The sequence below is a fragment of the Grus americana genome, chromosome 4, assembly GCF_028858705.1.
Source record: "Grus americana isolate bGruAme1 chromosome 4, bGruAme1.mat, whole genome shotgun sequence".
Classification (NCBI taxonomy): domain Eukaryota; kingdom Metazoa; phylum Chordata; class Aves; order Gruiformes; family Gruidae; genus Grus; species Grus americana.
In genome coordinates, this window is record NC_072855.1 from 64,113,722 (window position 1) to 64,127,072 (window position 13,351).

At 38.4% G+C, this 13,351-nt stretch overlaps 1 protein-coding gene across 8 annotated transcripts in view; it reads left to right on the forward strand.

The window, feature by feature from the left end:
* PTPN13 (protein tyrosine phosphatase non-receptor type 13) overlaps nucleotides 1-13,351 on the forward strand; it is a 124,428-nt gene that overhangs the window by 52,574 nt on the left and 58,503 nt on the right. For all 8 annotated transcript variants that reach the window (XM_054823794.1, XM_054823793.1, XM_054823796.1 and 5 more), the window contains one exon: nucleotides 8,372-8,935. In XM_054823794.1, coding sequence (XP_054679769.1) covers nucleotides 8,372-8,935 — 564 coding nt within the window. The remainder of the gene's footprint in view (nucleotides 1-8,371; nucleotides 8,936-13,351) is intronic.

The window sequence follows — 13,351 nt, forward strand, 5'->3', positions numbered from 1 at the left end:
TTTAAGTCCCTGAAAGTCATTAACGTTAAGATCAGTTTTCCATACTGGGGGCATCCAAAATTATAATTGCTGGGGCTTTATTGTTGGCTTAGGGCAAATGTTTTGAAATATTTTTCTACTTCATGTGTTGAAATTGGATATTTTGCTTTCCTTGTGTACCAAGGTTGGATATTTTCAGCTACTCATTTCTGTCTTTCTATGTTTTGAAGATAATTATTAAATTAATAAATAACTTCATGTTAATATTCTCCCCAATTAAATTTCTTTTTTATCTCTTTCGTGACTCACTTTCTGTGGACATCTTGTTGAATGAGTTTTATGGCAGGGTTGACTGCAGAAGTGATTTATTCTAAATTAATATTACAGAATGTTTGCTTTTAGTCAAGTTATATTTGTAACACAGAATTTAGGAACTGACTTAGCCAGCAGAAATAGAAGTGGTAAAACCTGGTGTAAGTAATCTGAACCAGTGAGTGATATTTAAGTTTCATACTCAAAACACTTTAAACCTTGAGAGTCTTTAAGAATTATTTGTGGAAGTTGCTTGATAAAACTCTTTTGGTGTGACAAAAGAGTAGGTAGTTGTTAAACTCCTCCAGCATAAAGCAAGAATTAATTCACCGTGTTACTCTTTGCCACAAACTATGACACTCATTCTTCAAAAAGGTGCGTAGTCTGTTTAAAGTCCATTCGAAATCTTCATAACTTGTATACGCCTGGCAGCCTGCTTCCCAGCCCTCTAGTAATTGAAATCCTGCACCAGGGAAGCATTGGTGAGTCACCTTGCATGTTTATATACAAAGTACCAGTTTATGTTGATGATGTGTGAACACTAAGGAGAGACCTTTGCAGAGGTATTCATTTCTTAAAGAGATCTGGCTAACAAGTGTCTTGGCTATGCTTTCCTACCTCTGATTTTAACTCGACTTGTGCATTGTGGTAGACCGTCACGTGTTAACCTTGTATGTTACAATGCAACGGTTGTATCCTGCAAAATTCCAAACTTCATCTCTGCCAAAAGAGTATATGCCACAACAATAAAGACTTGAAATTACTTCAAGATCATTAAAGTTCACTTTAACTGTACAAAACAGGAAATAATTGGAAATACTGAACAAAATTTTAGATGTTGATAAACTCTGTGTTTAATTAGACTATACCCTGTCAGGTGCAGCAAAAATGGTAGGTGTTGTAAACTGAATAAAAGATTTTAAGGCTAAGTGAAGTTGCTTTTGATTTTAGTAAGAAATTCCAGCATTTAATTACCATTCTCCAGAATATCAATTACTAATGTAGCTTCCCAGCAAAAACTCTCAGACAAAAGAAAATGTACCCTTTTGCTTTTGATCCAGGGAAATTTATTGCAGATTATATTTTAGTTCCTGATCTGGGTGAAAATGCAGCTTTTATTCTATAAAGAAATGGTTTATAGTGATGACTTCCATGTGTGAACTGTAACAGCTTACTCATTTTCTTGCTAAATCCAAGCACACAGATTTAAGTTACAAAAAAAATACAGCATAAACTTAATTCCATTGACTTGAAAATCTCTCATCTGGAAATATAATCCTTGGGTTTTTTTCTCATTCCTCTGTCTCCTCAGTACTAGAGAAAAAGAACTGATTAGGTGGAGAATAACTTCCAGAGTTCAGCAAAACAAAATAGAAGCCAGATGAAGATTTCTTGTTTTAAATAGAGAAAAAAAAAAAAAGAAGAATTCTTTTGCACTCCAGAAACCAGTCTGTTTTCTTCCAATAAGTGATTCTGTTTGCATCTAGCAGTATTGGTGGTTGGTGTTGGTAGAGATCTTTTAACTTTAAGTACAGTTGCTACTGTTTTACTGAGCTTGCAGCCTGGCAGTATTGGAAGTGCTGTCACAGTGGTGCTCAGGACAAACTCAGAAGTCTGAAGACAAAACAAGAATGAACACAAAGATCAGTGAGGAAACCAAACTGGAGATGTCAAATGCTGTCTCTCTGCAGAAAAGCAGCTGTACCACTGAGCCTCTCCTGGGCTATGCAGAAATCCAGGAATAGCTGGGTGGCTCTTTTGCCTACTTGGTTGAGAAACATACCAAATAAAATTGGCCCATAAACCTGAGTGGGAAAGAGCAACGGTGCAGTTGTATTTTCTGCAGAGGTGCTGAGGAAGGGAAGAGGTAAAATGTTGCATTTACGAAGTGCTACTTGGCAAGGTTCAGTACCACTGTTCTGAAACAGATGCCTGGTTTCTGGTGCAATTTGGTTTTTTTGATAGAGGAGCCATGTCAGTCCAAAGCAGAATGCAAATTGTTCTACAGGATTTATAGCTTGGCCATTACTTACAGTGCTTTCAACAGTCCTTGTGTCCAGCTCATTTCTTCCTTCACAAAGAATGCATTGTTTTAGGAGTACTTCCATCTGAAACTTGGATTTTCTCAACAATTTAAAAAAGTAAAAGAAAGGAGGAAGTGCCATTCCTAGCAGTCAACCCACAGGCCACATCTGGCTCTGTTGTCTTCTGTTTGGCTCTTAGCCTGCCCCAAAGGGATTGCAAACCCAACTCCTCCATCAGCTACCCACTCATATTTGAGAAACTAACCACATTGTCTTGGGATAAGGATTTTTCTGTCGTTCAGTTTTCTGCACAAAGATGGTGTAGGAGATGTTTTTTAAACTCCTGTATAACAATTTCCTATTTTCAGACCTACCAGTTTGGCAGTGGTGGTGTGTGCTTTCATGCACGTGCAGGCAATCTCTCTCTGTCCCTTCCAGCCATTCTCTTCCTTCTCCCCCCACCCCACCGTGTGTGTATGTGTGTGTATATCCATAAGCTTTGCTAAAATGGAGCCGAAAAAGGTGTTCTGTTTTGTGCAAACAAAAGAAGGGGGCAATCAGAAAGACTTTAAAGAAACTTGAGCTGAGTGTATTCAGTAAAAACAGATACAGTATGTGATGGCATTGAGCGTGTTTGCACTTACCTAATATTTGATTAATTGCCTGTATGATCAAGCTGCTACAGAAGTAATTGCAGACAGACGGAATTTAGTTAGAACCAGATAATAACTCTCTTGTTCAGAGGAAAGTCAACCAGATCACTGTCAGTGTGAGTAAAAGATGGTTTGTGAATGACAGTGGTGTCAAAGAGGGTGTAGTTGCATTCATAGCTGAAGACACCAAAGGAAGAAGGAAGCAGATTCATGGTTATTTAGCAAATGTAATATATGTTAGTTGAAGGTGCGTAGAAAACTAGATTTTCATTTTAGCACCACAAGGGAACTTCTTTGTGGACTCTTGGTGATTAATTGCTATTTTTATTGTACATATTCCCTCACTATATATTATACTTTGGAATCATGCAATTACTATAATTGCATTTGAATTATTTACAGTAATTATAAATAATTGCACTAATGTAACATCAAGTAGAGGATAAACACCCACAGGCGACATGTGAAATCAAGAACCTAGATACTATTCAGATGAGCATGAAGAGTTTAGTTCAGCAGAGAAGTAATTGGGAAAGGGAGAAAGCACGCCTTTTGAAGTTACTTTCATACTGTAGTATCTTAATTGTTAATGGTTTGTCCTGTCACAGTCACTGATGAGTAAGGAAGCACATTTCTGTCCTGTTACACGCTTGCGTGACTGAAGCATGGAGTAGCTCTGTGTGGTATCAGGTGAGATAGTTAATGTCTTTAGAGGATCCAAGATACTTTGGATAGGTCTCTAGAGTTTCCATTACAAATACAAGCCATTTTTTTAAAGGAAGATCATAATATGAGTCTTGTCATCCATTATACTTTAAAGACATAGAAGTTCCATTATCCAGGCAGGTTCCTTTTGCTCATTAGTTGGATCTTTATTCTTCATATATAGTATTTTTACTGGTAGTTCTTCCCTTCGTTTTCCCATATGTTTTATCATAAAAGCTGGGGGAAAAAGTTGATGGATAAACTATGTATTGGCTTAATGAATTTGGACTTGTGTATGCCATTCAACTGAAAATACATGTATTAAAGAAGGACATATGATTCCAGTCTGCTCTATTCTGGAGGTGTACTCGTAGCTGAAAGCTGGATGTATAAACCTTGTACTGAAAGAGACTTACTGCCCTTTAAGACCTTTGATCTAAGTAATGCTGAGGTAGTGCATTGAGGAAGTCTGGGGGAAAAAAAAAGTGAAAATACCTTAACAGTTGATTTTGTGACTTAGAAAGTCTGTAATAGTACATATAAAAAGTAAGGAGGAATGATGACAGATTTAAGTTATTAAAAATAGAAGAATTGGCCTGGACTGATCACTGGTTGGCTAATCCAGTTTTTTCATTGGTATCTGCAATTGAGTTGCTTCTGTACTGAGAAGTCTTGTCCTTGACCATTGACCTCTGCTCACTGGCACCAAGAGCAGCATGCATTCTTGGCTGATATAAAGTATGGATCTGAAAGTTTTGTATTGCTGCTTTGTTTTTAGTTTGCCTTCTAAGGATGCCAAACTTGAGCAGGCTGTGCACCCCTTGCCTCCAGTCTCTTCTTTACCCTTCTCTGAGGATGATTCTTAAACAGATCATATTGACACTGTGAGCCAGTTTGGAGGGAGCTTTTTTAAATGACATTATGTAGAGAGGGATGGGTTTTGCAAAGGTGGGAAGAAGTGCCAATACTGGTGAAAAGTGGGTATAGGGTGAGTAATAAAGGAAGCATGAAATATGTCCAAGAGAATTTTAGAGTCTCAAGACTGAATACTAAGGCCAGCTGTAGATTCCTTTTGGTACTAAGTTAAAAACTCATATTGGCCGCATAAGTCAATATGGATATGAGTCAGACCTGTAGACATTTCCACTCAGCAGAGTGGAAGAGCAGTGTGGAAATGGAATGCCTCCTGCACTGTTTCCTGATAGGACAGCTCATCTCCTGTCTCATCATGTAATTAGTTGAATGAGTGGCAAAGGTGTATCGATGAGTACTTTTCCAGTCACTGCTGATGAGATAGTGTTCATGGCATTCACTTTTCCTCATGAGGAAGCCATGGGTGAGTGGATGACTTGGGGACTAGAAAGCATCTCTTGCATGCCGAGGCAAGGAGCTTGTGTCTTCTGAGCCTCTGCGTGAACTGGAAGCAGCTTCTGTTACATCTAGTCTGAATGCTACAAGTCCATCAAAACTACAGCCTTGGTGAGGAGGATGCTCCTTCCCTTCTAGCATTCTTTTTCACTAGCAGCTGGGCCCTTTCACTGCAGTTCTCACCAGTGAGATACTACGGTGAGGATACCCACTGGTACGTGAAGTACGTTGTGGCTCTTTTCACTGGATGTGATCCTGAAACAAGATAATGCTTCAGTGTGCAGAGACCTAAATGAATGATCTTTTCAACCAGGAATGTTGTTCTGAGTCATGAACAGTGATGTATCAAGTAATCCTGAATTTACAGCCTTGGTAGTATATTGGAGTTGCAGCTGTCTTTTTTCTTTTGGTGGGCTTTGGGGTGTTTTTTCTGCTTTGTTTGCCATTGTTTTGTTCAGTAAGGTCTTGTGCATGTAAAAACTTTGTGTTGAAGAGGTGGGTTTGTTTGGGGTTTTTTTACATTTAAAAATATAGGTGAAAACAGTGTGTAGAAGAGGTTGGTTTGGGTTTTTTCTGCCTAAAACTATCTTGTAACTGTCATTATTGGGGAGGGTTCTTGGAGCTCCTTTTGATTTGCTTTTTTGGTGACCATCTTAAATACTGCAGTATTTTGATTTTTATCACTCTCACAAATGGCTGAGTTAAAATCCTGTTTAGAAATGTCTGTCCTTGACGTGCATGCACGTGAATGTGAAGTATGTGTTTGCAGAATGTATATCATCTCACTGCTTTAGAAAGATAGTGGGAACTTCACAGTGAACGGCTATTTTTGAAAGGCTTTTTTGTGTCCGTGAATATTATATGTAATTCACAAGCCTTATGAGGGATGTATAGTCTGAGAATAAGATAATAACATAAGATTTACCTGACCACAAGGATAATTATGTTTACTTGACCTTAGGATTAAAGCCATATTTGTAAAACATGAAGTGATGCATCAGATCCTTTCAGAAGATTAGTTCATTGTCATTAGCAATTTTGTTTTATTCTCTTGGCTGGAACATGTGGGAACTGTGTAATTTCTTACAAAACACTTTTTAGACAATCTGAATGCTAACATTTTACCATCGTGTATTTGTGTGTTGGTAAGAAGCAAGGGGCTTCTTGGCCGCATTTGGCTTTAGTTTTGCTTTTTTTTTTTTTCAACATTTGTTGTTAGTTTAATATTGCAGAAATAGAAACTGAAAACTAACAGCCCCTCTTTAAATAAAATATCAGTTGAAAGGTGTAAAGCCGTAAGCTTTTAAAGCATTTCTGTATACAATTATGAGCATCCTTAATGCATTCTGTGAAACTCAATGCAAAAGGATAAGACTCTAGATAAAGATCAGCAGGAGCCTACTGTGCAAGTGGGGCAGTTGATATCAATTGACTTTGGAAAAGCAGCAGGCAGCACTGTAGAGCCATCTTTGAGAATAGTAGATACAGCGTAGTAATTTACTTTGAGCTCATAACTACTTTATTTTATGAGGATGTCTTCAAGGCTGCTGCTTCTTAAAAGATGTACATGGTAATATCAGTAGGGAGCTAATTCTAAGAAAACTGTCACATGCCACACTGACTCCACCTGGGTGAGCACACATTGCTTAGGCAACCCAGCATGGAATATTTTCAGTTGGGTTTTCTCATCAGGGCTATCATGATACCCTTCATTCAAGGGCAATGAAGCTGGTGAAGGGTCTACAGCACCAGCTTTATGGGGAGCGGCTGAAGGAACTGGGATTGTTTAACCTAGAGAAAAGGAGGCTGAGGGGAGACCTTATCACTCTCTACAACTACGTGAAAGGAGGTCGTAGTGAGGTGGATGTCCCTTCTCTCTTCCCAAGTAAAGAGCAATAGGATGAGAGGAAACAGCTGCAAGTTGTGCCAAGGGAGGGTTAAATTGGATGTTAGGAAAAATTTCTTCACCAAAACGGTTGTCAATCATTGGAACAGACTGCCCAAGGAAGTGGTTGAGTTACCATCCCTGGAGGTATTTTGTGTAGATGTGGTACTTAGGGACATGGTTTAGTGGTGGACTTGGCAGTGCTAGGTTAATGGTTGGACTTTATGATCTTAGACATCTTTTCCAACCTAAATGATTTATGATTCTATTATGAGGTCAAGATTGCCATATTAATGCAGTGCATATGCTGCAGATTGGAAAGATTAGACTTCATAATAATTTTTGCAATGTACTTGGTCAGTTGGAGTTATGAGCAGATTACTGCCTGTGTGATATCTACAATAGATTTTGGATTTTTGCAATTTTAATCATGCAGAAGCATTAAAAGGTTTTAGTTTGCTAACAGAAAGTAAGTAGCAGTTGGGTAGTCTTTGATACTAGTTTTTCTCTGGGATGTTACTCTTATAATGGTTATAGTTCTTTTACTCTGATCTCAGGAAGGCTTAAGAACTTAAAAGGTAAACTTGTAGGTCATCTGTTAATTTTAAACAAAATTGATTGTACTTACTGATGTTTGCAATTAGTTTTGTAAAATTGGGCTATTACTTTGAGAAAATGTTATGCCCGAGACACACATGATCGACAAAACTTCTCGGTGACCGTGATATGATATTCTTCAAAATACCGTATTTCATTGATATTGTTCCACATCTGACAGTTTCTTTTATTCTGGAAGTAACTTCATGGTAAGGGAGAGGGAGAATTTATTCATGAAACATGAAGTGTACAGGCTTGTAGAATCACTTTGATCTTAGAAGCTTTGTTGGTTTTGTTTTAGATTATTCTTTATCTGGAGAGACTGTCATAACCAAAAATAGTCATTAAAGGAAGATCGGGGATTTTTAAAATTCCTAACTACACAGTCATTCTTTTACTACTGACACTAGTGCAGGGCATCTGTAAATCTGTAGAACAAACCTGGACTTGTCGTTAAAAATTGTAGGTGGTGTCTTTGGGTGTGAGAGGAATTTCAGATTGATGATTAAACAGTACTTTTGGTGATAGTCCAGAGTATTTTAAAAATAAAACAAATGACAAAACAACTTTCAGCATGTATGTGATAGTGTTTTTTTAAAATATTAATGCTGAATTATAGTAGGCTACAATTTTTTCTTGAGCACTTCAGAAATAAAAGAAATAAAATGCCTGTCAGATGTGAAGTAGTTGGAGTATGTCAATAGCAAATTGGAATAGTTGCAGTTTGTTGTTTGCATGGCAAAATCAAGGCCAAAATGCATGCTCAGAATACACTTTAACAGTAAGTTGCGTTGCACTCTTGTGTATTAAGTACAAAATTACATATACGAAATGTCTCTTTATTCCAGGAAAAACATTGATGATCGATGCACCTGATGGACACAAAGCTCACTTCTCTCAACAGACCATGCTTAACAAAGGACTTAGCAAGTCTATGGGATTTCTGTCTATTAGAGGAACACAAGGCGAGGAAGAATTTTTCCAGGGCATTTCTGCAGATTACAACTCAGGACAGGAAGACGTTTTCTGTCCTCATAGATGTAAAACCAATGAATTTGAAAAAAAAGGTCACCTTCATGCAGACGTCACTCCCAAGCGGAAAGTATGGGCTTCCTCCACAGATTTGCTTTGCACAACTGACAAGGCAGCTGAGAGGGACCATGCTGGAGGCTCTCATGGACACAACCATCAGTGCGAAGCATTTACAGTACGGACTTCCACTACTACCAGAAACAAGGAAGCAAGATACTCTGATGGGAGCATAGCACTGGATGTCTTTGGACCGCAAAAACTGGACCAAACACGCCATGTGCCTGAGACATCAACTTCTGCAGCAATATCCAGTGCCTTTGACAGGATAAGAGAGAGACAGAAGAAGTTGCAGCTTCTGAGGGAAGCTATGAATGTAGAAGGTTAGTGAAGTTTTTTGATTTTCTGAGTATACCAGTCATTAAACAAAGATTTCTTTTTATGATAAATTTGAGTTCTCTTTTAGCAGCTCTTGAAACTGCCAAGATTTTGCTTCATCTTCTTTTTTTTTTTTGTAAAGTGAAAGCATTAGAATGTCTGTTGCCAATGAAGATAAATGTGCTTGTCCAGATTGCTCACCCAATGAAAATAGTTGATCTCTGTAAGTCAGCCAGTATGAAGTTCATCAATTAAAATTAGAAAAAGAAAAAAAAACTTGGTAACAACCAATTGTCAAGTAATTTTCCTTGAAGGAAAATCCTCATCAACTGGATGATGCAGTTAAGTCCTTAAATATGAATTTTTTTAAGGAGTCATGTTAAGATCTTTACCTCAGTGGGAATACTTGGCAACAAGTTCCATCAGTTAAATAAAAGAACACATGGGGGGGGAAAAAAACTCTTTGTATTTCTTCTGTGGTAACTTATCAAATGATCTTTATGCAGAACCCTGTAAGGAGAACTGCATATTTTGTTTGCTTTGAAAATGTGACATGATTTTCAGGGGTTGTAAATTTGAGACAGTTGGATAGAAACTGAGAGCAGAGTCAGATTCTGCTTGTGATGGGCCAGAAGTCATAACTTAGTCATCTAAGGTATACAGTAGAAGAGCTGTATGTACAGAGCTAGCTCAGTCATTTATTCAGGTGCATTCCAAATCCGTACAGTTGAAAACTCATGCTGCCTGTGTCTTGTGTGACAGAAATAATTCTGTGAAAACAAACAACTTCTGCCTCCTTTTCCTGCACTGAGATGTAAACACTTCCTTATTAAGGAGAGATGATAAAGCCTTTTATCAAGGTTGAATTTCTAAAAATGCCTGTTCATGCCCCTTGTGGCTGTATCAGGAGATGCTTATATTGCAGTTAGCATGGGAAGCCAGTTCTTTCTCTCCTATGCATCTGAGCCTTGTGCTCCAGAAAGAAGGAGTGTTATTGAAATGGCATAGGCAGTTTAAAAAGCTGCTGTGAATTCTGTAGTTGTACAGGCAAGACAGCTGGAGGTTTTTTGTGATACCAAATTAGCATCTTCTGATGAGGATTACATTATAATGTAAAGGAATGAACATAGATGGAAGCAGTACTGTGGAGATACCATTGTTATCTCAATAGAAGTTTACCATCTGTAATTATCTACCAAGATGTCTGATGGGGTACAGGGAAGGTTGGTTGGTTTTTGGTTTAAGAGCCTGAAATTGAAAGGGACCGTCTCAAGTATATGAGTCAACTTGGATCTTTGGAGATAGGCAGCTGACAAAGTTTAAGAGGAGGCCGCTCCCTGCATTGGGAAAGCTTAATAGCCTTGTTGTTCAGGAGTGCAGGTTTGTGTTGCACAATAGCAAAACCAAAAGCTTGGCCAAACCCATTGATGAGCAAGAGTTTATCATTCTCATTCAAACAGATTGGGAGATGGCAGAAAACGTAATGTGCCCGTGCTTCGCAAACTGAGATAGTTCAGATGTGTGAAACTACTGGATTCATAAAGGGAATAGGTGAAAGTGCAGTCAAAGTAAACCGGGAACTGGGGCTTAATAGTCACAGGAGCTGAATAACAAATCTGTATAGGGAAGATTGAGGCCATAGCTAATGACTCACTGCCCACCCATCCTTCTGAATTCACAGTCATTACTTGCTAGAAAAAGAAATTAAAATACTTTCTCAACAGGTAGTTGAGTTGCAATGTTCTTGTCTGAGTTTTCTACTTTGAGCAGAGGGAGGAGGTATGTTTCACTCTTGAAGTTAGGAGTGTGTGCTCTGCTGTTTTATTTTAGGCTCTCCTTTTTTCATTTTTTTTTTCTTTTTTCTGTCAGTTAACTACTTAAAGAAAAATTTTTGGCCAGAACCTGGTTGTGAATGTGAATTTTTAATGAGAGCCATTTAAAGAAGTATTTTAGTAAGATGGATGGGGAATACTTTTTCACATAGGAGTTACTTGCTGTTGTGTTTCACGGGGATTGAGAAGCCTGACTGAAAGTATTCTATTCTGCCTTAATGAGCAGATTGACAAAAGCCTTAAAACATAAAGTCTGCTGGTCTATTAAGACTTCTTTACCTTTTCCTTTTTTATTTTATATGTTTTACTATTCCGTCTCTTACATCTTGTTTATAACAGATGAGTCCCTTGATCTTTCATAAAAGGAGTCTATTACTAGTTTCATCTGTCAAAGAAATGAAAAATACAGTCTGTAAGGTTTTTTGTGCATTACTGTTGTATGTAATTTTCAAGCACTTAGTGGGTAGACAGATATTTCCAGGCATTATCAAGTGTGTGTGGAATTGCTCTTCTGACATAAATGCAGCCTAGCTAAGAGATATGAGCAACTGCGTGGAAAGCTGTGGTAAAATGTCACTTATCTTGATAAAGGTATCAGTGGCAGTTTCTTGGGCAATACTTGAAGCAAGGGTATCTTACTGCCTACAGCTGGTAGTCACATAGCAAATAGGCGGGCAACAACTGGAAATGAAGTGGAAAAGAAGTCCACAGAAAATGACAGCAACTACTACTTTTTCCCCTATGTGGGACACAGTATGACCTCAAAGGAGAGGCATTGAAAGGGAAAACAGAGAAAGAGAATAAGGTATTTTGAAAGCTTGGGTAGTCAGGAATAAGGGGTTTGTTCAGCTTGGGATGGGGGGAGGGAAGGGCAAGGAGTCACAGAAACAGGATTGGTGGTTGAGTTTAGCAGAGAGGACACAAGCTGCCATCTCTTTGGTAGGTTTGGGGATATTTTCAATTTGGTTGAGTAAATTGTAGTAAGCCTCTGCTTTTGGCTGTACATTGTTTTTCAGTTTTTGAATTCTGAGGTGACATTGGACACTCTGCAGGTTGAACTTGGCCAGATAAAACTTCCCTCCTGAAACTACAAAGGCGCTCAAGTGACATGTGGCTTATTTCTTCTTTATTTTGGGTTAAGCTGGCAAACTTTTTTGTTGTTCATAAAACCTTAAGGAGCTGACTGCCTTGGAAAAAGAAAATGTTCTCATGCACAGACTCTGGTATGCCAAGCTTTCACTCAGAACAGATTTTTATGATCCAAAGTATAAACTCATGAAAAGTAGAGTTTATAGTGGAAAGAATGACAGAGCTTTAATTACAGCCGTGCTGTAATAGAGTAGTTTGTAGAGAGCTGCAGACCATCTAAAGTGCACTATAATCTACAGTCAGAACGTCTCAGATTTAGCCTCGCAAGCCTTCCAAAAACAGTGTCATTGCAAGTGCCTTGCTCATGAACTTGCTGGTTTATACGTTACTCTGCTATACAGTTTCAGGGTTGAGGTTGTTTATCTCTTGCATACTGGAGATGATTGTTTATGATTAGGGGATTAGCCAGATGGGGGGAAGGGAAAGAGACTGCTGTTTGACTTCAGGTGTAGCCAATTCTTAACACCAAGAACAGACTCCAAAAATATGTGTTAATCTTGGCAGGAGATAGGAGAGTATGTTCTGCATCTCCACTGTTATTGTTCATGCTTGGTTTTGTTATGTAGGTTTTGTGAGCTTAGGCAGAATTGTTTAGAGTTGTGAAGTTGTTAGAAGTTAAACCCAAGCAATTTATCTGTACCAGGAGAACAGATTTTGATTTTGTTGTTCTTTTGAAACTAGGAAATTGTTGCTTGGCACCAACTGATAGAGTCCCATTTCAGAGAGAAAATAATATTCTACCTTTTACATTTTGCAAGCCTGCATTGCAACTCAAGAGTGTGAAAGCATAATCTGTTCTCCCTTGCTCCCAGCCTTCTTTGCCTTCTCACCCACAAGAGTGATTGTATCTTCTGAGAGTTATGAAGTGTAAACACACTTCAGTTTTCATATCTCAGGCCTGCCTTCAAATGACACTGTAGTAAGACACAAGGCTGTGAGACTGTAGCCTTGTATGAATCTCTCCCTTTTATTTGCTTAGGCAGCTTCCCCCCTTGTTTTTAGTGTATGCATAATTCAAATTGAATTGGTTTATGTGTTAACTTGAGTGAATGTGCATCCTTCTTTTTTACACGCAGTTTTGCTTATGAGCATGTTGTAAATGAGATGCACAAGGGAGCAAGGCGTAAAGATTGCTTATGTCCTGGTGGAATATGGGAGCACAGAACAAGTTAGGAGAGTAGTAATATAGCTGGCTGTGGCTTAAATAGCAGACAGGGAGGAAAAAGAGGGGAGGATACCAAAAAGCTGATCTTGCTGAAGCTTTGGAATGCTGAATCCAGGAGCGGGGCAATGGGGGTGGTTTGGGAATATTCTCAAGCCTTTGTTAAATGTTTTTGCAGTTGGGAACCATGTGAATCCCAGAGCCTCAAGCTGTGTTTATCTCTCTTTCTTTTTACCTTTGATTTTTCCAACTGAAAACCCAGATGATGAAGTCCTCTT